We start from the raw sequence: 23,852 nt of genomic DNA on the forward strand, positions 1-23,852 counted from the left end.
ACAGTTGAGTAGAAACTTTTCTTTTGAATGCTTGTCTGTGTATCTGTTTGCTTTGTGTCTGTATGTATACACACTGTTAGCTGGAGAATTCATTTTATTCTGTCATTATGTAGTGGTGTATTGTGGTTTGTGGATTTTTTTTTTTCCTTTCCTCTCTACATTGGCCTTTTTCCCTAAGAGGCAAGTGAACATTTCTTCTCTTTCAGTTTGGAAAGCTAGAGAAAACTTTTTTTCTTAATGTCAGAGCTTGACCTGTCAGTGATTACTCTTCTAGCTCTTTGATTTCATTGTTTTAAGTAAGAGATCTCTGCTGCCTTTAGTGAAGAGTAAGGAGAGATTGTGATGCATGAAGAAGCACCTTCTGTGCTTCTGACCCAGCTACCCAGCTGATGAAGAGAGTGCTGCCAGTTGAAATTGCTAATCCTCTGACAGGATGGGGATAGGCTGAAAAAAAAACCCACCAGAAACATGATAAACTTTAAGTCAAGGCAATTCAGGAAAGGAAATTCTTCTCTTGTCTACCTGCGCAAGTCTCCAAGGCTTGCCAATCAGTGGCATTTGTAAAGGCTTATCGGAGCTTGGAAGCGCATATTGCTGTACTGTTTGTGGTATTTTCAAAATTGCATGAACGTTATTCCTCGTTTCCGCAGACTTGAGACTTACCCGAGTCTGTTCCCACAATTGTTGAGGTAGTCCTTAGGTCTGTGTGAATGACTGGTAGTTCAGCTGCTTTGGGGGCTGGGAATAGTCAGGGCTTGTTCTTGGGGCTGGGCAATGCTGAGGTATTAATGAATTTTCCCCGTTACAGTGTGCTACTCCATTCTGAGGTATCACCCAAAGGATGGTAGTGGCAACTTTTGTCCATAGCTTTCTGCCCTATGATATGTTTACCAAAGAAGAACAAACAGCTGACCTGATAATTCAGCTTTTTTAGAGTATTCTGTTTTCCTCATGTTTATGGAATCATATGCAGGGCAGAAGGACAATGACGCACACTTTTCTTCAGGCTTCCCAGCAGTGGTTCCTAGGATGGAACATCCATAGCTCATCATTTAGGCAGGTTATGGGGAGGGTCAAGATTCTTAAACTGCAGCTGGCAGCCTTTGTTTTTTGTTTCAGGTGTTTGGATGATGATGTCTGGAAATCTACTAATGAGTTTTTCATTGTCTCACTCCTCAAGACTCCCTCCATTTCTCTTTACCAAATACTGTATTTTTAATCTGTAGTATTGGGAGGTAAACTTTGGATCTTGAGGCAGTAAAGTTAATCTCAGTTCATTACTGATGTAGGATTACATTTATGGCAGTTACTCCTTTACTCTGAAAAGGAATGGAGACTTGAGTCCTACACTCGAGTAGTTTAATGCATTAAATTGCAGCACTGATTTTGGTGAATTCATTGTCCCAGAAATAAAAGTAGTTCATGCTCTTGACCTACAAGGCACTTGCCAAGCTTATTAAGTCTTCGTTTTGAAAGCACTTTCTCTTTCATTATGATTATTCCAGTTTAGGATTCTATCTTTTATTCTTTGGATTGCACTAGGGGCTTTGACAAAAATCTTTATTTCAGTTGTTCATCACTTAAGAATGGAGGGAGCAAACGTGCTTATTCTGTATATAATTCTCTTCAGTCTCAGGGTGAAGTTACAGAAATAATGCCCAGTATTTGTAGAGGCAAAACTGTACTTCCTATGTACTGCAGTTTCTGTCTCAGCGTCACTCTTGTGTGCTAATGAAACTTTTTGAGCTTTTCAGTAATTTGAAACGAGTACATGCTTGCTTAGTTCTTCTGCGGTGTGTAACAGTAGGTGCATACAAGAGACCAGACGTGCTATGTGATGTGTATGGGCATGGCTTCAAACAGTTTATCATCTCGATAAGCATTCCAGACATTCAGTAATTTTGTACTAGGAAAAAACCAGGATGAGATCAGTTGATGAAAGTAGTCTGCCAGTGCTTGCAAGAGATTATTATTTTTTTTTCTGTCCATAAATTATGAATGCATGGTGAAGGACACTGCCTTTCTGAGGTGAGCTACTATCACCAATTTCGAACTTCTGAGCTTTCAGTGACTCTGTGGGGAGCCCTGAGATAGAAGGTGGTTAAGATGTGCCTTCTGTTTATTTTCACCCATCATGGGGTAACAGATTCTGGAAAATGGAGAAAACTGCCATATTCTGTGTTATCAATCTACATGGAGAAGTAAAATCAGTCCCTCTCTTCAAGGAGAAAAAAAGTCTCTTGAACTAATACATCAAGTTGCTGGATTGACCTGTCTGTTTTACTTGACGTGAAAATTCCAACAGGCAACTTGAAGCTGTTTCAGACTGGTAGATCATATGTGAGAGGTTTCATGTTAGAGACCACATTTCAGAGACTGCATTGCAGAATAGAGTTACCTGAGGTCATCCCCTTCTTCTCATAGCCACAAAATGTCAGATTTGGTTTTGTTTGTTTTGGTTGGGTTTTTTTTCTCCAGAGCTAGCTTCTTTCAGCATTCTCTGCTGGATGAGTTCCTTATGTCTTAGGGAAACTCTTTTCCTCTAACTGTTCTGCTACTGCTCTCCACAAGGCAAGGCAGTGAAAATGACTCCTAAGAAAACATTGAATTAACAAGATTATCTGTCTTTTGATTTATAAGCAGACCTTTACCTCTTCTTTTGAACCTGCTTATTATGCAATTGGATCAGCACTGCCTCCCAGATTTCTGTACCCTTTATTACAGCATGGGATAGCTGTGACAAACAGAGCAAGTTCATTTGTCTGCTCTTTAAAAGGAAGATTTATTCCACAAAGTGGATCAGATTGGATACCTGCTCGATAGCCAGATGCCTACTTTCAGTTAAGACATACCTGATCAATATTTTAATTTTTACAGCTAAGGACCTGTTAGTTGTGTCAAAGCTTTCTTAGCAGCAATATTCTGCTGTCCTCACTGACTTCGGGCATTTCATTTTTTCCCAGTCTGTTACTCACCGGTAGGTGTTTTTAGAGGTCTCAAATGAGTGTGGGTATATGAGGGATCACATTATCCACTTTGGGCTTTAAATTTGATATTGACTTACGTATAAAAACTCCTTTGAATGATTGAAGTTGTGTTTTTAAAAATGGTATTTTTGTGAGCAATTACTTCACCCACAAGAGTTTGGGATACTTGAGTCCATTTGACTTATTCCTCTAATGATATATTGGGAATAGAGTGACACTATTTGAATTCCATTTAAGTCAAATATTAGCTTGCCAGTGACTTTGCTTAAGCTGTATGCATCTTAGTTTGGAGATGCTCTCTCTGTGTTGGGTACAAGGGTTCTGTATCCTTGACTGTGATCTCTAACAAATTGTTCAAGAGACATTCCCTTTTGTCATCTGAGGCTTATTTTGCTATAATTTTTAGAAATTCCGGTGTCTGTACACGTTCAAACACTTCGGGTGGCAAAGCATGTTACCTGCCTATTACAGTGCAGATGTTTTGTTTATATGTACACTCAAAATTTGCCCTCATAACCCACTTGCCTTAGGGCCCTTGTATGCATTTCAGAATCCCTGAGAGAGTGTCACCAAGGAATAAATCAGTCCTATTACATGTGTGGGAAGCATGCAGACCGGGTAGCATGCATTCAGACACTGCCCTTTTAGAAATTCTAGGTCTGACACTGCTAGTGTTACAGATATGTGTGATCTTCATTTGTATGCAATCGAATGTTCTAGAAGAAAAATGATAAAATAATATACTAATATATTGACAAAGCTTGGGGGAGATTGACACAAAAGAATTTTAAAATGAGAAAGAAGAGGGTATCTAACAACTTAATTCTTAAAATCCTGAATGTGAAATTGCATCATCTTTGGGTTTGTTTTGGGTGGGTTTTTTGTATTTTTTATTGATGTAAACTTGTGTTGTGTCCTGACAGCTAGCTCTTGATATGTGGAGAAAATTAATGATTGAGCCACTGCAGGCCATCCTTATTCGGATGCTCCTCCGAGAAATAAAAAAGTGAGTGCTTGATTATTTTTTGCTTTTACACAATGTGGGGGTATTGCACTTTTTACTTTGAAAAGTCCGGGGACTTTGACCAAATTCTTTTATGAGGCAGCTTCTTACCTGGTGATGGTGTTCTATCAGCTTCTCTCATTGTATCTACATACTTGTGGTTTGCATGTGTAGAAAAAATACTCTGAAAAGAAAATAGTTAATGCACTGTAACCCGAGGTTAGTGATCTCTTCTGTTTCAGCAACCCTTCTTATCCATGGGATTGGGGAGTAGTTAATATAATTCTCCAGGTACCATAGGATGCCTTTTGCATTTTTCTCCACCTTATACTGACTGCTTATGGCTTCTGTGCTGTCAGTAATCTTAAGGACTGGGACTTATGCAAAGATTTGCTGAAGCCAGAAAAGTTATGTCGCTTTGTATGCGACTCAAAACAATTCTTGCTTATCTGCCAGGAAGACTAAGGTTCTGGGTTTCTGTTGTTCAGATGAGTGACTTCACTTAACATTCTTGGTGCTTTACTTGAAGGAAATGGAAATAATAATTTTTTTGCACTTTGAGTCAGTTTATTATTTTATTTCTGAATAACTTTGTTACTTTTAAACAAAGATCCGGGTTGTTACAGGGCTTGGGGCTTTTTAAGTTTTGATTTAAAGCCTTTATACTGTTTAACTAGAAAAGGATCTGTTTGTTTATGAATAAACAGAAATTTTGAAATATACTACAGACCTTGTGTATAGTTGTAAGTTCCATCAGTTTCTACACTTTTACTGCTGTTTAGTGTAGCTCTGCAATGGCCTAATGACTGGTTTTTGTTGGTTTTTTTTTTTTTTTAAAGTGATTGCGTGCCTGACTTGGGTGACCAGGCTAGTGTAGGTAAACTGAGAGAGTGAGGTAATTTGGCTGATTGAGGTTCCTTGAACATGCACTTGGTCAGAAAAAAGTTGTATTTATAAGGCATTAAAAAACTGATTATAATATTATAACTTTATTTTTTCCTTCCTGAATTACATTTCTGACAACTAAGTAACTGATATGGTGACCCTCTCAGGTGGTATTTTCTGAAGCCAGGAAGTAATTACTTGCTTTCAGTTGTTGAACCATGCTTCCTTTGTAACCAGTGCTAATATTGGTTTATCCATATGTTTACTATAACAGTTTATTTTTACTAAATGAATATTGCTTAATTTACGGTGAAGAAGATTCTGCTTTGTCACGTTAAGCACAGTGACATTGAAGGCTCGTTTTAGTCAATCTGTGTATTTCACTGGTGGATGGGAGTGGAAATCTGTGTTAAAACTGTTTTCAACAGACATCTGATGCCTCTTACAAGTAATGGTATGTATATACCTTGAGACTGACTGCAGACCTCACAAGGGTATTTAGATGAAGACTGTCACTGGCTCCATGGGGTGTTAGATCTTAAGACTGTAACAAGTTGACATTATTTGTTATTAAACCATTTGGAAAGTTTTTATTTAAAACTTGAGTCACTGTCTGTAATGGTTGGGTCTGTATTTTTCCCCCCCTTATTAAGGTTTTTTCTGTGTGATGTCAAAGAAGTTAATTCAACTCTGTTTCTCAAAATGTACGTCTAATAATCTGCCTATCATGTAACGAACTGTATAGAGAACTATAAGAGAGAACTTATTATAGCTGTTCTTGCTGGTATCATTAAATGTTGGGCTTGCTACAGGTATTCTGAGGATGGCCTTTGCATGTAACTATGGGCTTGTTGCTGTTCTTTGATCTGATTCCAGTGGTCAGTACATTTTGTAAGAGGCAATTTTAAAGAATTTGCTGCAAACGGATGCTAAATGTCTTTTAGCATTGAGTTCAGCTATTCAGGGATTAAACAATGTCTTTGAAGGAACAGGTATCAATAAGCTACATCTATCAGAGGTGCAAGAATATGCATGGGAAGTTTATTACCTAAAAAATTAATAAAATTACTAATACATGTATATACTTAGAAACCTCTCGATTAGATGCCTTAAGTGTGTGCATGGTTCAATTTATTAAAATGTTTTACAAAATAATTAAAATTTAAATAGATGGGACAGTTGAACTTCTTATAACCAGAAGATTTTGCATAGTATACAATATTGTACAACATTGTAGGCAACTAGTTGCATATAAAAGTATGTTTATTACTGTACTGGAAAAGGCAGGGGGAGCAGAGCCACAAACTTTGCTTTCAGGTTTTGTTTTATCAATGTATTTAACTGGAATTTCAAAAAGGCTTCTGACTGAAATATTGAACACATCTACTTTTTAGAAGCTATAAACTTGTGCAATACGCTATACATTTAAATTAACAATAAACTTTTTTGGCACATGAAAAATAAAGAAGTACAAGTAGTGACTTGTGGTTCATCTGAACAAGAGGGCTAAACTGATCTAAGAGTTTGCTGATGCCGAAAAGGAGCAGGCTGTGCGCTAGTGCCTTTCTTGTGCTGAATTTGGTGCTCATCTAGTCCCTTAGTGAACCAACTCAACTGCTAATATGACAGAAAACCATCTTGGCTAGTATTTCTCCAGATTGGCATGATGAGTCAGTTCAGCAAAGAATTAGATGAGTGCCAAAGCAATGCAAGAGAGATAGAGGCCTGTGACTGAGCAAAAGGGAGCAGGATTAGCTCCCTTGAACAGCAAATAATTGCTAAATCACTTAAGCCTGTCTTGTCTGACTACACTCCTCTTAATATAGAGTTCTGAATATAACACACTTTCTTCCCCCTCCCTCTAGCCCAAGCACTCCTCCTACAAGGCAAGCTGAATATCAACTTACGCATTTTTGTTTCAACACAACAGGAAGCCGACAAGATCTCGAATTGTGAGAAAATTCATCTATGAAATTCTTAAACAGAAATAATTTGGAAATATTCAGGTGCTATCTCAAATGACAGTGTGATTAGTACAGACTAACCAGGAGAGGCTTCTCTACTAAAGATAACTAACACTTTCTAACTAACTGAACCTATTCCTGTCTAAGCTGATACATTATTTATACCATTTGTTTGAAAGGAAAGCTATTGGAAGTTAATAACTCTTTAAAAACTGTTCAAAACAGGCTCTTCTAGTTCACTGTGAATTCTGTAGTTAATTGGTCTTGATAGACCATTGTTCTGACACAGCAGAGCACTTCTTTTGAGTGATGGAATCTTCTTTCAATGAATACCATATTTATTACTGTAACATAAACTTTAAATATGTTCTGTGGGGCTATAGTAGTACACTGGATGATACATGTTAAACTTCCACTGTTAGCTTTAGTCTTAAGATAGGAACAAGATGGAGTTAATATAAAACAGCACAATGTCCTTGAGCATGTGTTTTGTAGTTTTCTCCATTTCTTTTGAAAAGAGAAACTCATAATCAGCAGAATTAGTGAAACTTGTATTTCTAGCGCTTTACCTTTTTGTCCAGGCTGCCAACCAAACATCATCATTCCCTTCTACCCTCCCAACATGTCCTGTGATATCCCCACTTCAAACCATGTGGCAGCTGCTCTGTAGCTGTATGCATCTATATTGTTTGCTGACTGCTGCCAAGAAGGAAAATATGCACTTAATAGGCTTCCACCTTGGTGGGGTCACCAATTTATCTTATTTTAGTTTGGCAGATGCTCTTACTACTACAACTTTAATGAAAATCATCTTTGAAAATTCTGTAGCTTCTGAAACTTCTGTCAAATTCTGTTGAAACTAGCCATTTGTGTTACAAATTCTTGGGAGTGGAGTGGCATTGGTGTGAATAAATAACTGAAGGTGCTGCCGAAGTGGAAATAATGCTAGTTTTGTGATATATACTATTTATCACATAGGTTCATGATGAAGTTCATAACACAGTTCTGACAATAAATTTTGTAACTACTTTGCTGTAAATGTATCGTACCTCTCCTGTGAAGACAGGTGGAGAGAGTTGGGGTTCTTCAGCCTAGAGAAGAGAAGGCTCCAGGGAGACCTTATAGCGGCCTTCCAGTACCTAAAGGGTGCCTACAGGAAAGATGGGGGGGACTTTTTACACAGGCATGTAGTTACAGGACAAGGGGTAATAGCTTCAAACTGAAAGAAAGTAGATTTAGTTATAACGAAGGAATTCTTCACCATGAGGGTGGTGAGACACTGCAACGGGTTGCCCAGAGAAGTTGTGGATGCCCCATCCCTGGAAGTGTTCAAGGCCAGGCTGGATGGGGCTTTGAGCAGCCTGGTCTAGTGGGAGGTGTCCCTGCCCAGGGCAGGGGGCTTGGAACTAGATGATCTTTAAGGTCCCTTCCAACCCAAACCATTCTATGAATACTCACCCACTGAGGAAATGTATGTTAAGCTACTAAACATTCTGCAAGGGTGGGGGAAAAAAATGTGGAGAGTGGTCATCTGTGTTTAAAAAAAAAAAAAAAGTTTATATGATCGTGGCAGTTGTACCAAACTTGTCATTTGAATGGCAACTGCATCCTCACTACCTATGTTTAAATCCTCTGAAGATGATTTAAATTCTTTGTCTTTGTTATGTACTACCAGCTACCCATGCCCTCTGGCCTCTGCTTCAAAAGCCCATCTCCTCCCTTGCAGCTTTTCCATGGAGCGTCTGCCTCCTTTACTTTTACAGCTTTTTTCCTAATGATATGTTCATCTTTGAATCCCCTGGGCCTGACCTTTGCTGCCCTCGTTTCTTCCTGCATCTGTGTGAAGTGGCGTGTGAACCAAGCAGAGGGGAACTGAGTCTTAATCTGTTATTACAGTAATTTTTCTTGTGTTTGTGTCACTGGTATCTTTCCAGGTCCAGAACCTCGCGTTCCAGAAGCGGACTGGACTGCTTTGTAATATGCTTAATTTTTAGTTATGTAGCTTCCTGCACTCCATGACACGGTGCTGTGTTCACAGGCTGCATGCGTCCTGCAGCTTACTGTGGTCCTGGTCCCCTCTGGGAGGGAGCTGGGTCCAGTCCCTGGTCTGGTGTAACCCTTCTTCCCTTCTGTGACCTGCTGCTGCCATCATATAACCAGACCCAGCAGAGGGACATTGGCAAGAATGCAGGGTGTGATTACATGGACCCAAACTCAGACTTATTCCATTGGTTCAGCTACCAGAACCAGAGGAAACCTTCCTGTTCCCCAGGGGGGAAAAAAAAAAAAATAAAAATCAGGCCATCCCTGCTGGAGCAGTCACCTGTTAGGTTAGCTCATTTGTAACGGGTGACCAAGCTGCATAAACCATACAGTGCCTGTTTGTCATCTGTTAGAGAGCTAGTTCTTTCCACCCATCATGAGCTTAATTTTTCAGATCTTAGGACACAGTAGTATTTAAAAGCAATGCACATAATTATCCCACCTCTATCCCTGGAAAAATGATGAAACAGCTTGTTCTGGGCGTCATCTCTAGGCCTGTGGAGGAAAAGAAACCTATCAGAAGTACTCAACATGGATTCACCAAGTGGAAATCATGTCTGACTAATCTGATAGCCTTCTATGATGGAATGACTGGATGGATAGATGAGGGGAGGGCGGTAGATGTTGTCTGCCTTGACTTCAGCAAGGCGTTCGACACAGTCTCCCACAGCATCCTCATAGGGAAGCTTAGGAAGAGTGGGCTAGATGAATGGACAGTAAGGTGGCTAGATAACTGGTTGAAAGACAGAGCTCAGAGGGTCGTGATTAGGGCACAGAGTCTAGTTGGAGGTCAGTGACGAGTGGTGTTCCCCAGGGGTCAGTACTGGGTCCAGTCCTGTTCGACATATTCATCAATGACCTGGATGAGAGGATAGAGTGCACCCTCAGCAAGTTTGCTGATGACACAAAGCTGGGAGGGGTGGCTGACATACCAGAAGGCTGTGCTGCCATACAGAGAGACCTGGACAGGTTGGAGATTTGGGCAAAGAGGAACCTTATGAAATTCAACAAGGGCAAGTGTAGGGTGCTGCACCTGGGGAGGAATAACCCCATGCACCAGTACAGGTTGGGGGCTGACCTGCTGGAGAGCAGCTCAGTGGAAAGAGACCTGGGAGTCCTGGTGGACAACAGGTTGACCATGAGCCAGCAATGTGCCCTTGTGGCCAAGAAGGCCAATGGCATCCTGGGGTGCATCAAGAAGAGTGTGGCCAGCAGGTCAAGGGAGGTCATCCTCCCCCTCTACTCTGCCTTGGTGAGGCCGCACCTGGAGTACTGTGTCCAGTTCTGGGCTCCCCGGTTCAAGAAGGACAGGGAACTGCTGGAGAGGGTGCAGCAAAGGGCTACAAAGATGATTAGGGGAGTGGAACACCTCTCTTAGGAAGAAAGGCTGAGGGATTTGGGTCTCTTTAGTCTGGAAAAAAGACAGCTGAGGGAGGACCTTATCAATGCTTATAAATACTTAAAGGGTGGGTGTCAGGAGGATGGGGGCCAGGCTCTTTTTAGTGGTGCCCAGGGACAGGACAAGAGGTAATGGGCACAAACTTGAACATAGGAAGTTCCACCTAAACATGAGGAGGAACTTCTTTACTTTGAGGGTGGCAGAGCACTGGAACAGGCTGCCCAGAGAGGTGGTGGAGTCTCCAACTCTGGAGACATTCAAAACCCACCTGGACGCGTTCCTGTGCAACCTGCTCTGGGTGACCCTGCTCTGGCAGGGGATTGGACTAGATGATCTCCAGAGTCCCTTCCAACCCTATGATTCTATGATTAAAAGTGTTGTGAATATATGAATAGTGTGTGGTGTATGTCATACAACAGCTGGTGTGGCTGTTCTGGTAAACCTGCCTAGCTCATGGGCATTCTCTGGAGTTTTTATCAATTACAAACCAAAATGAATGAAATTAGCAAAATTATTTCTACCCCATTCCACCCCAGCCTGGATGGACATATGCTAGTTTTAGGGTTTGAAATATTTTTGCTGGCTTTACTTCTTCCTCCCCCCCCCCTTAATTTTTTTTTAAAATCACTCCTGTAAATGACTCTCCTGTATCAACATAAGTAGTTTCTTTCAGAGAACTCATTTTATCTTTTCAGTGCAGTCTGGGTAAAGTAAAAGTTCTTATTCTATATACATGTATATGTGTGTCCATATGTATTTAGAAAAGGAAATCCTTTGAAATCACAACTGTTGATCCTTAAGTGTAAATATAGTTCTATAAATCATATTTTAGTCCTATTTAACACCTTAGGAGTTAAGGAATATTTTTTACTTCTTTGTAAATTGTATGTGAAAGGTGGTCTTTTTTAGAACGGTTCATGTTTTAAGAAAGTCTCTGCAGCTCTGAGTGTGGGTCTGTTATTTCCAATCTTTGCAAAGGAGTGAACACTAATGTCTTTAGCATGTAAAACACTTGTTTTAATTACTTTTGTTTTCAACTGAATGGGACTAAAGATAATATTTTCTTCACTTGAACTTGCTCATTTAAAGCTAAGAACTTGACTGGAAAACATGAGATTTTCCTCTTCCAATATATGATTAAAAATTGTGACAATGCACCTAGTATGTTATTTGTTACGCTTGACCTCTACATGTTGAGTAGCAGATATTCAGAAGAGAAAATAGTATGCCTCTTGGCATGATGTTGGCAAAAAAATTTTATATTTTTTTTGGCAGGATTGTGAAGGTAATCTATTTGATAAAGGCTACAGATGCAAGATGGAACTTATTGTAACTTCTAAAGTACTTGCTTAGAGTATGTAATTTGGAATACCTATATCCTTAGCAAACACTTGGAAATTTCATGACCTGCAAATGCTTTTGAATAGTTTACAAATTGCTATCTCAACAATTTAAAAGTAGAGGAGAGAAAGAAGAGTGCATTTTTATTTTAAGATTATTCTTCTTCAGTTTTGCCTGTCTAAGCAGAAGAATTTACTGGAAAATGTTTTCATCCAATATTATTTCTTTTGACTATCAGATGAGTTACGTCAGCTACCTACGTTCTCATGACTCTTTGCTTTGCCTGTTTCAGTGATCGCTGTGGAGAAGACCCAAACCAGAAAGTAATCCATGGGGTTATTAACTCCTTTGTTCATGTTGAACAGTATAAGAAAAAATTCCCCCTAAAGGTAGATACACACTTCTGATTTATGCTTTTAATTTTGAATGTTAATCTAGTATATGTATTATTTGTCCTTTAAAAAAATTTCTCCCTTTTAGTTTTATCAGGAAATTTTTGAGTGTCCTTTTCTGAATGAAACAGGGGAGTATTATAAACAAGAAGCTTCAAATTTATTGCAAGAGTCAAATTGCTCACAATACATGGAGAAGGTAAGAGATTTTTCTGTACACGTGCAATAAGTAAAATCTAATATTATCAATTTACTGATGATACATGTCTGTACAGTTCCCATAGTTGTTCTTTGTTGTACGCTTTCATGCAGTTTAAACTATGCTTTTTTGGAGGCATGGTTAATCTGAATATAAAGTACAAACCTTGTCTATGGATGGACTGTCAGCTTCAAAATATTTCATAATAAATGATATGAGTCACATGAAAAGCAAAAAGAAAACTAAAACAAACCCAACCATCAACAACAAAAACCCCAAAAAATTAACACAAGATAGAAGAGTTGAGGAGAAGGCTATGAGATTGCTGTTAACCATAAGGAGCATAAGCTAGTGGTTTCATAACTGAGGTGAAATTCAGGGACAGGCTAAGACTTCAATTAAACCAAAAGAAACACAGATTCATTTTGTCTATCGTTAGCAGTCTGCAATTGCATTTCTGTCCCTAGGCTCCCCTCATATTCACTGGATAGAAGTACTGTGTTCATGTGACTTTTTTAATGATAACGCTGATTTCCTTCATTGAAGTTATAAAGAGATTTTTTTTACACCTATACCCTTTGAGCAGATGTTTACGTACAAGCAGATGGTTTTGTAACAGTAAAGAGATTCTTATATAATTAGGTATTGTGGTAAAACTTTCTCAGAAGGAATAACGAGTGTGGTAGGAGAAATTGGGGAAGACTGGTCACAGAGTTGGAGGGAAGACGAAATTTTGAGAGGAGAACTACTGAGTGCTATTAGATGTCTAGTAGTGACTGAGCCTCGTTAGTACTCAGAGTAGAAGATAGTTCAGCAACAGCCTGATTCAAAAGAGAAAGTTTCATTTTCCAGCATCCCAGACAAGTTCTTTTATTAACTTGTTCGTGTCTCTCATTCTACATACTTATACCCTTGTATATTGATGGTTCTGTATTGGTTGCTAGTATTTCATCAGCTCTTAATTTAAAAACTTGTCTGTAGGTTTTAGGTAGATTAAAAGATGAAGAAATGCGGTGTCGGAAATACTTGCATCCCAGCTCATATGGCAAAGTGATACATGAATGCCAACAGAGAATGGTAGCTGATCACTTGCAGTTTCTACATGCAGAATGTCACAACATTATCAGACAAGAGAAAAGAAGTGGTAAGTCTCAATGGTCACAAAAAGTGTGAAATGGTTTTTGTTGTATTCATTTAGCATTGCAGTTTATCTCCATTTAGTGACCTTCTGTGCGCCTAAGCATTTTCAACTAATATATGTTACTTATGTAGAAAGCCCAATTAAACCCTGAATGACACTTTTCTTTTACCATGTAATTCCCTTTCATCCTTCCAAATATATAGTCAAAACCTTCTTTTTACTGTTAACAACCCTTCATTGGGCCAATACTCTTTCTTTTTCCTTGTCTTAGTCGGCTTAAAAACACACTGAAGTCCTGTGTCCTGTAGAATTGATCATATTTTATGCTTGTGTTTTCATTTGTAAACCAATGGCTCTGTCTTTACAGATTTCATCGTCATTTGACAGGTCAGGATTATAAAATATTTTGCCTTCTTTTCATAGCCACTTTTCATTGTCCTGAATTTTTTGTGACCTCTCTTCCCAAATCATTTTTACAGAAGCAGATGCTTTTATAGTTATATTCCCCGCCTGACTAAAAAAAATTATGCTTCCTGATGACTACGTGCCTCTTATCCTTGAAAGAATGCTTATTCTTGCATGGAAGATGGTATCTAGTATGTGAAACAAACTATTTTCACAGTCAAATTGTATCTAATAATAGTGTTCAGTTTCCAGAGGGTTTTGGAAATTTCATCAGAGCTTGGATCCATTTTTTGAAAAAAAAAAAAAAAAAAAAAAAAAAAAATCATAAACTAGCAGTTGCTTATTTACAGCTTTTCTAACCTGAGAAAAATTTCAAGCCACCACTGGAGGATAACAAAAAGTTGGGAAGATATCTGCACTGATTTTAGTCAGTTGCTGCTAAGGGAGATTTAGGGAGGCCAAGGATTAAAATAAACTGGCACAATACTTTTCCATCCTTGCCTACCTCTCCTCTTGGGGTCTCTCTAAATAAACAGTATTGGAAGAGTGAAGCAGTCGCAGTGGCAGTACTCAGTAAATACTGATATTATCCCTATTCTTTCCTCTTTTTCTTTTGTCAGTGATTCAGTATATGTTAAATTTTTTTTTCAAAACAGTTGGTCTTGTTTCAGTCTTTGAAAAGTTCTGTGTGAAATTATGATACTATATTAAGTGTTGATTTTTAGTGTTTCTAAGCATATTCTATAAAAATGTATCTCTGTTACAGACATGGCAAATATGTATACTCTACTTCGTGCTGTGTCAAGTGGTTTACCTCATATGATTCAGGAACTACAAAACCATATCCATGATGAGGGCCTTAGAGCAACCAGCAATCTTTCTCAGGAAAATGTGAGTTTCCTCAGGCAGCTGAAATTAACTATTTGATTGACATTCCTGATGAAATGTTTACCCTTTTCTTTTTAGTCTATTCTGTTTTGGTTTTTTTTTTTCCTTAATTTTGTCTATATGAAATTGGTTTGGAACATTATGGATAAATTGTAATTTCTAATCAGCACACTTAGCTGTGCAACACATATCTATCCTGAGAGCTGATTGTTGTGGTCTAACCAGAAACAACTACAGCTAGATATTTCTCACTGTTGTTTGTTCAGTGCTGTCATAGCAAGTAGGTCCTTTTGTTCCATGTATGTATTTTTTTTCCTGAATTTCTCTAAGTCAGTGACGTTTGCTGTTCTGGTATGTTAGGAACCAATGATTCCATTTATTTTAATTATATGTTATTTGTAAAGGCTTGACAACATCCTGTCCTGATTTCAGTGTGGTGTTTTCCACTAATAGCTTTGTAGTCTCATATTTTCATGTAATTTCTGAAAATACTGTAGCTTAATTATTTTACTAAAGTGTGTTAAACTTTTTTCAGTTCATATGTATTTAAATTACTCAATTCAATTTTTGTTCCTCTAGCATTGCTGTTCAGAAACAAACAAGCAAGCTTGCATTTGGCAGTTTATTTGTACATGTATACATCTTGCTGTCAAGATCTGTGCTCACTTTAGGATGGTGACTTTAGCCATCCAGTGTTTCTGTCTATAATAATACATAGATACGAACTGTTGTAAATTCACTCTTTTATTGACTGCACAGGAGTGCTTACTCTTCCGTCACTCCTGTGCGGATACTGAAAATGGGCTGAAGTCTTCAGTAGTATAGTTTGCTTTCGAACTATTTGTAAGTTTCTTGGGCTTACTCTTTCAAACTAATAGTGTCTGTACGGGGAAATGAATGCAGAGCCATGAGGGTGATGAAAATTCACAGCCTTATGTAGATAAACTCAAAATCTGAAATACTTGCTCCACTCTGAGGATTAAGTACTTTGTCATCAAAACATTTTTAATGGATAACCTGAGGATGCACTTGGGGAGTCAGGTGATGCAGCCAGTGCATTGCACGCTCTTGCGTTGCTACCTGCCAGCTTGTCTGCGTAGGGTGTCCTCTAATTCATATTAGTCCTTTCTATACAAAATGCTGAAATGTAGCACACTGAATGTGATCAGTAACTGCCCTGCATAGGAAAATTCAAAGGGTTCATCCGGATTTTCTCTCTGAAGTCAACGTATAGGAGAAGCCAAAGTTTATTTTTCAGCAGTTTTTGACTTGATTGCTGCAGTTGCATGTCAGCGTTAATGCTTTGTAAAGGATTTCAGGGTACGATGGAAAAGATTACACAGAATGAGAACGGTATAGACACAAATCTGTGTTTGATATCAAGACTGTAAATGTAGCCATAGACTCTTTATTTCCGAAACATGTTCAAGCACAGTAGCTTAAGAGTACAACAATGCAGAATCAATCCTCTCAAAGACTTAATCACCATGATTTTAACTTTTATCAAAAAGATTAATTAGGAAAAAATGTACAACTAATGTAGATATGTTTGTGTGTAGATAACGCTACTTTTCTCATTAACTTTCTTTCTATTTTATCTACCTTTTTTAGATGCCAACTCAGTTTGTGGAGTCAGTTTTGGAAGTACATAGTAAATTTGTTCAACTCATCAACACTGTTTTGAACGGTGATCAACACTTTATGAGTGCCCTTGACAAGGTAACTTTTACTTAAGTAGAAAAAGCATTGGAAAACAAAATGTGGGACCCTCTTTCAGGCTTCCCGGAATTCTTCAGGGCATCAACACATGTTCGAACATAGAGTTCTTATGCAGTTTTTCTAGTTTATAAATGCAATGGAACAAAAGACAATCCAGCATTAGGGGAAAAGATATGTACAAAGGAAACCACTTTAATACTTAAAAGTTTTCTGAAAAAAAAAGACCTTTCTTTTAATCATAATTCAAAACACAAAAATGGAGGTGACCCATTTAATGTAAATTTAAGTGCAGATAATAAATAGACAAATTGTGGGTTTGGGGAAGTTTGGTAACTCTTACATGCATTTGAACTTGAATTTGCTTGCTGCCATAATGTTTAAACTATGAATGTGATAGTATTACTTACATAGAAGCTTTGTTTAGATTTTTCAAGTTAACTTCAAAGAATGTCTGGAAACTTACATTTACTTCAATCACTGTCACAATAGCTAACTTTTTCCAGGAGAGAACTGCACTTGAAGTTAAATAAGCCTGTTCAGGGAAAGAGGCTTGCTGCTCTTTTATTTGAAATGCATGGCCATGAAGGTATTTAAGATAACAGTTCTAATTGTTGTAAATTTTAATAATAACAATGATAATAATAAAAACTATAGCTAACTTTATTATTATTGTCGTTGTTATTATTAGTAGTAGTATTACTGCTACTAAATTCTGCAAAACATGCAGGGATTGACTGGCTCGTCCTCAAAAAAGAAGTATGTTTTATCTAATCCGTTTACTTCCCACTCTTTCCCATATATCCTTGTATCTTTTTTCCTAGAGAGTGCACTTACTACTTTCCTATCTATAATTTCCTGTCCTAGAATGCATGCATACATTTCATTACTCTTTTGTGGTGTTGACAGTAATTGCAGTTTGTAGTTAGGATCATAGTTTAAACTTTGATCATTTTCAGCCAAGGTTAATCTGTAAAGACATAGTGATGAAGATACCAGTAATAATATCAATAGTAGTTACCCATCTGTATTTGTGATACTGAAAAAATAATCATTTAGTATTTTAAAACAAATGCTTATTTTAGTACCCTAATGCATTTCTGTCTCAATTGCAATTAACGTCCTGTACCAGAAGGTGGAGTAATATGGGATTGATGACTACATTTGCTGGTACATAGGCAATGTCCTTTTTCCTTAAATACATCAATTCTTCACTTCAGTGACCTTTAAGATTTTAAATATTTACTGTAATAATCTGCTGTCAGTTTTTCATGGTGGATATCAAAACTGTTACTGTTGCCTCCAGTATTATTGTAAAAGAGTGCTTTAAGCTTCAAAGACTCATATTTCTTGTCAAGTCATGTGTTCCTTTCCCACAGGGATTCTAGGGACCTATATCAAATATTGGAATGTTGAGGCATTGTACAAGAGAGGTGCTTGTCAGTTCTTCTTTATAACAATAATAATGTTTTCCTTCCATAGAAGGAACTATAATTCCTCGGAACTATGGTGATGCAATATTTTTCATTCAGTATTAGTTTAAACTGTTAATTTAAATGTGACGTTTAGTTTAGAAACTAATCTTGATTATTCTGAAATCTTTGTTTATAATTTCTAATTCTAAACTGCCATCATCTCCTTCCTTTTCTTTTTCATCATATTCATGTTTTCTTCTACTACCATATTTTTTGTACTGCACTGCTTCGAATTTCCACTTCCAACAATATTTTTTCTCCTCTTTAGTCTATCAAAAAATCCAACAGCCAAAAGATCTTTCATTTCTTACTGTTGTGAGCACACCACATATGTTTTTCAGCTCAAGATACATGCCGTTGATATAAGCTGCTGTTGGTGTGCTGCTGCTCAAATCTGCTTTATTTGCAATTATTCCTCAGTTTCTTTCCATCCATATGTTTTGACCATACATATTTCTGAATACCAAAATCTTCATACTTTACATTTAAGTTTCTAATGAGAATTTAATTTGTTCTCCTGCTTTCTGCCATTAACTTCTGTTCCTCTACTCTTTCCACGTCTTTTAAATCTCAACTTAAAAACGTTAACCATGCCAATTCTCACAGAGCAGTAATTCAAACCCTTTTATTCATCGTTTCTTTTTTTGACCCCCTTTGGTGTAGTTCAGCTTTACAGGGTCTTGGATGGTCTTTGCCCTGAACATTTTTTGATTTCTTCAAATTGCATAAAGTTTTAAGTCATTTGTATTTTTTCTTTTGCTCTTTGTTCCTATGTAGGCTTTGACATCAGTAGTTAACTATAGGGAGCCCAAGTCGATCTGCAAAGCACCTGAGTTGGTAAGTGATATGTATTATTGTAGAAAGTAGTAATACATTTTTATAACTGTCAAATGAATAGGCATCACATGATATCCGTTTCTCACTGACTCAGCCTCAGGTGTGTATTTCAGTAGCAATGAATAACTTGCACACATATTTTGTGGTTGTGGAGATTTGGTGCATTTGTAATTTTTGATACAGAATTTTGTTTTTTCTGTGAATGTAGTATGTATTGTTTACCTATGAATACAGCCCTTGTAATAGAACATGAGACTGTAGACTGTGATTTATTTCATGCTTTAACTTTTGTGTAGAAGTTTGGAATACCTTGGCGTACATTTGTTCTCAAGCTTGACAAGTAGGTTTGGGTTTGTTTTTTCTTTTTTTAACTTGAGCTGGCCAAGTACTGTGACAACTTGTTGAAGAAATCAGCAAAAGGAATGACAGAAAATGAAGTAGAAGACAAACTTACAAGTTTCATTACTGTTTTCAAATACATTGATGACAAAGATGTATTCCAAAAGGTAACTTTTGATATTCAGTAAATGATAAAATGTTACATGTAAAGTAGTTATGCTTTTAAAAATCCTCATATCTGATTTTTTTTTTATGCAGTTCTATGCCAGAATGTTGGCAAAAAGATTAATTCATGGTTTGTCTATGTCCATGGATTCTGAAGAAGCCATGATTAATAAACTAAAGGTAATGTAATATTCTTCTAATGCTGAATAAACATAGGAGTATGTAATGTTGAGAGGGAGCAGCAGAGGGTGCCAGAGATAACTTCAATCAGTAGATCCTGTTTCCAGTAGCTGAAAGGAAAAACTAATTTCTTGGTAGTCTATGAAAGGTATATGGCCAAATATCACCTAAGCTATTGAGATATTTATGAGGTTTTTGGTAGTTTTATTAAATGTGTTCAAATAATTAATATTTAAATTCTAAAAGTACCAAGGACTTTCATAAACTAGCTGTCTTTCAATTTTATGAAATAATGTTGTTCATATAAATCAATGTATAGAAATTGAAACTAAGATAAATCTGATCATTTTCTTTTATGTTTGTCTCATGTTGTAACTAGAGTTCTCTGTAAATATTATAACAACAATTTTGCTGACTAGTATTTCATATTTTAGTAGTGAGTGTGCATGATTTTATAATAAGTACTGTTTTCACTGTGAAACCTGTTAAAATATTTCTTCACAGCAAGCCTGTGGTTATGAATTTACCAGCAAGCTCCATCGAATGTATACAGACATGAGTGTTAGTGCTGATCTCAACAATAAATTCAACAACTTTATCAAAAACCAGGACACGATTATAGATTTGGGAATTAGTTTTCAGATATATGTTCTACAGGTACTAATGTATGTTTATTACTATTGAGTTATTTGTACTTAATTTTTTGTGTTTTGATAACAAGTGAACAATTTTTCTAACTGTGAATACTTCTCATATGGAAACTGACACCTTGTGATCATTGTGGACTAAGCTATTTTCCTAGTATTTCTTTTTAAAATTAACCCACTAGCACACTAAACAATAGTGATGTAAAATGCTTTGTGTTCTTGTCTTGAATTAATATCTCTGTGGGGCATGCACAATGAGCAGTAAAACTGCTGTTGTAAATTGAATATCTTATAGCATAATATGCTCTATAGATCTGTCTAATAGTGTTATTTTTTCTTAATGTATATGTTGTATGAAAATGTTAATGTTTTTATTTTTCCTGATACCTTTAGGCTGGTGCATGGCCTCTAACTCAGGCTCCTTCTTCTACGTTTGCAATTCCTCAGGAACTGGAAAAAAGTGTACAGATGGTAGGTTAGTAGGAGGCTTCTTATAAACACGTGGAAAATGTAAAATAACTCCAAATAAAAGATAATCACTCTGACAGAGAAAAACCTGAGCTGCTTCATTTTGTTTGTAAATCATGGCTATCCTGTTTCCAGTCCATGTGAAATTTGAAAGGGTGACCCAAATGGCATACTGAATTGATGTATGTATTTGCATAGCTTTTCTTTATTTTTCATATCTCTCTTCTACACATCCTGATTGATGAGGGAGGTACTAATAAATACAATCAAATGAACCAGGGTGATTCTTAAAACCAATTCCTGATATTTAGATAAAAGAAGATTTTCTTTCTAATATTAAATCTGAACAGATTTAATAGCAGATTTCAATGCAGACACGTTTCTTGTCCCGTATTTCTTCTCCTGTATGGCTTATAGGAGCCATTCAAAATCAAGCTTTGTGCAAACTTCTTTAAAGCTAACTTTACAAATTTTCAAAGCAGGAAAGGTTTTACTTTGGCCAAATATTCTCTTTTTATGTGAATATTTTTGCTTTGTGGAAGTGGAATATTTTATTACTTTTGATTACATTATTGTGTTCTAAATGTTACCTGTAAATGTTTGTGTTAAAATACAGAATATGTGTGTTGATCTTTGCTAAAGTGTATGTAATGGTGAAGTACATTTAGGCAATAAAAATTTCATATTATTGGGCATAATGGATTTTTAAAGCAGTTTTTATACCTCAGATTGCTATCTGATGTAAATTATAGTGGCAAATGACTGTTTCTGCAGTAAAGGAGCATTTTCTTGTTTCTTTCAGATAGAAAGTATGAGAGCAAAATTTCTGAATTTTTTTTTTAAAAAAAAAAAAGGCAGCTTAAATACTAAAACTAAGGTTTAGCAAGCACTTGCCAATATATGCAGTCTGATTTCTTCCTCTTGGCTAATATGTGGGATTAGGGTCAGGTTTATATTTTATGTTTTCTGTTGGATTTTCAACCAAATTTCAGTTATTTTCAGAGGACATCCAAAAGAATGCTGTAGCTACTAAAATGCTACTAACCCCCCCCATTTTTATATTTCTTCTTACAATCAAAGTGATCAGACTTTTATTACATATGTTAAAATAAAATCTTGATTTTTTTTTTTTTTTTTTTTTTTTTCCCCACAAACCTTGCCATAAACTTCCACTTTAGTCTTTGGAGAAATTCTTCTTTTTCTTCCTGTCAAAGTAACTTTTCTGCATCAGTTTAGCCCACAGAATGAGTAAGCTGGAAGCCGTGTCCTCAAAAGGTTCTTTAAATATTCTGGAATATCTTTAATTATTCTTCAAAATCTTCTGCTTCCTTTCATTTCCTAAGGCTTTTTCTTATTCTCTCTCCATTGCTTGCTAGTTTCCAGGAATGGCAGGATTGAAGGATTATATATAATATGAGAATAAGATGACCTTGCTGCTTCTCTGTATGTTTGATTTTTCTTATCGCAGTCCACAGGTCACTTATGCCCTTCCTTCTCTTATCCTTTGTTGATGGAAATAACATTTAAATATGCATAAATAAGCTTTGAAAGAATCTTCTAAGAATTGCATTCCTAGAGTTTTCTGGAAAGTGGTCTCATTTAAAGTAGCCAGACTTACACACTTCAGTGCCAGATTTCAAGCTGCATAGCTAATTTTCACTTGCCTAAACCCAAAAATTTAATTTCTTAAAGAGGAGAGGAATTTTTAGGTTGTTTTTAAGGCCTTTTTTTGTTTAGAGGTAATTTTTTTTCATATTCCTGTTCTGCTGTATATTTGTGTGTATTTGTATTATTTAAATATTAGGGAAAAATGCTTCCCAGAATGACTGACATAGCACTTCTCATAATGACAATAAATTAATGTAAAAATCAAAAAAAGGAGGAAGAAATTAGCATTACTACTAATGCTAGTTTTGCATATAAGATTTTTAAAATACTGCGTTTGAGGGAATGCTTCAATTTTTGGGTGTCAGCACAATGAGACATTACTTCCTAAATCATAAATGTGTGCTGCTTTGTGAAAATAGGTTTTGGAAGTTTTCAACAGAAATTTGAGTATCTGTAGTCACTTCTGGATTCTGAGATGTTTGCAAACCATGTAGTTGTGTCTAGCCTGAAACACAAATTGGAAGGCAGCAAAAACTGTGCCGACTTTCAAGGTTGCTCTTTTGGAATTCCCCCTAAAAATATGTTCAGGAATGTAAGATGAGATCTGTTATGAAAGTCAATGTGTAGCTGACTGTGGGAAATACCTGTTAACTAAAAGTTTATGGTTTTTGAAGGATGCTGTTTAAAAAAAAATCAGTAAAATGGATTTTCTGAATTGATTTTAAATAGGATATCAAAGTCACGGAATGCAAAATGATTTCACCAAGGTGAAAAAATAAAAATACACTTGTTTTTATATGGAGTTGGAAGGAATAGAATAATAAAACCTAACAACATTGATAGCTGAAACCTCTTAGAAATTCTTTTAAATTCAGTAGAGTTGATGCTGCTTTGGAACACTGTTTAACTACAGTATTTTGTGCTTTGAGAGTATGAATGTGTCAACAATTCATGTAGTCCTCGAGTGATTTGTTAATATTAATATGTTCAAGTAGTTCAGTAAATTACTGATGTTCCGTCATCACCCATATTCTATGGGTGATCAATCAAATGATTGATCTGCAGTGTTTGCATCCAATATGGTGAACATAAAACCAGTATTTCTTCACTGGGGTGGTAGAGTGGTAATAAACTATTGTAAGTAGGTATATATGTGACTAATTGAAGTTCATTTTGTTTTGCAGTTTGAATTATTTTACAGTCAGCATTTTAGTGGAAGGAAGCTTACTTGGTTACATTATCTCTGTACAGGTAAAAATAAATGCGTTGCTAAGCTTATACGCTATACAACTAACAGTTATTGTTTAAAAGTCCTTTTCAAATGGCAACAGACTTTGGAGTTGGAACATGATGTTGCACATAAAGTCAACTGACTTATCTTGCATTATACATTAATTTAATATTTGCTGCTTAGTATTTCCAAAAGTTATGTTTTGTAAACTTGCATGTTATCTGTGATTTATTAAATCCAAGAAAAACTAGTTGTACACTTTTAAATACAAAACAGCACTGCAGAACTGCTGAGTTAATAACAATTGCCCTGAAATTGTTTCTGTACTATGAGATGACTCTTAGCTGAATACTAAATAATTTTAAGAATGCATATTATAGTGAGTAAAATACCCAGATATGCAAATATCTAAGTAAATACATATATATATATTTACTTACATTTGTATTTCCTATATAGAAATACATGTGTAAAAAAACATCCTAGAAGAGATATATAAAATTGTAGCTTAGTTTAGTAAATATTACTCAATTGCATTT

The 23,852-nt window shown here is 36.4% G+C and overlaps 1 protein-coding gene across 2 annotated transcripts in view; it reads left to right on the plus strand.

The window, feature by feature from the left end:
• The window catches only part of CUL2 (cullin 2), a 51,807-nt gene that overhangs the window by 17,981 nt on the left and 9,974 nt on the right, over positions 1-23,852 (plus strand). Inside the window, exons 6-18 of one of the 2 annotated variants that reach the window (XM_074574219.1) lie at positions 3,911-3,993; positions 6,741-6,827; positions 11,915-12,011; positions 12,103-12,213; positions 13,195-13,357; positions 14,526-14,650; positions 16,259-16,366; positions 18,616-18,675; positions 19,053-19,181; positions 19,273-19,359; positions 19,864-20,016; positions 20,400-20,477; positions 23,267-23,333. In XM_074574219.1, the coding sequence (XP_074430320.1) occupies positions 3,911-3,993; positions 6,741-6,827; positions 11,915-12,011; positions 12,103-12,213; positions 13,195-13,357; positions 14,526-14,650; positions 16,259-16,366; positions 18,616-18,675; positions 19,053-19,181; positions 19,273-19,359; positions 19,864-20,016; positions 20,400-20,477; positions 23,267-23,333 (1,348 nt within the window). The remainder of the gene's footprint in view (positions 1-3,910; positions 3,994-6,740; positions 6,828-11,914; positions 12,012-12,102; positions 12,214-13,194; positions 13,358-14,525; positions 14,651-16,258; positions 16,367-18,615; positions 18,676-19,052; positions 19,182-19,272; positions 19,360-19,863; positions 20,017-20,399; positions 20,478-23,266; positions 23,334-23,852) is intronic. The other variant, XM_074574220.1, reaches the window with a different exon arrangement.

The sequence above is a fragment of the Larus michahellis genome, chromosome 2 (assembly GCF_964199755.1).
Source record: "Larus michahellis chromosome 2, bLarMic1.1, whole genome shotgun sequence".
NCBI lineage: Eukaryota > Metazoa > Chordata > Aves > Charadriiformes > Laridae > Larus > Larus michahellis.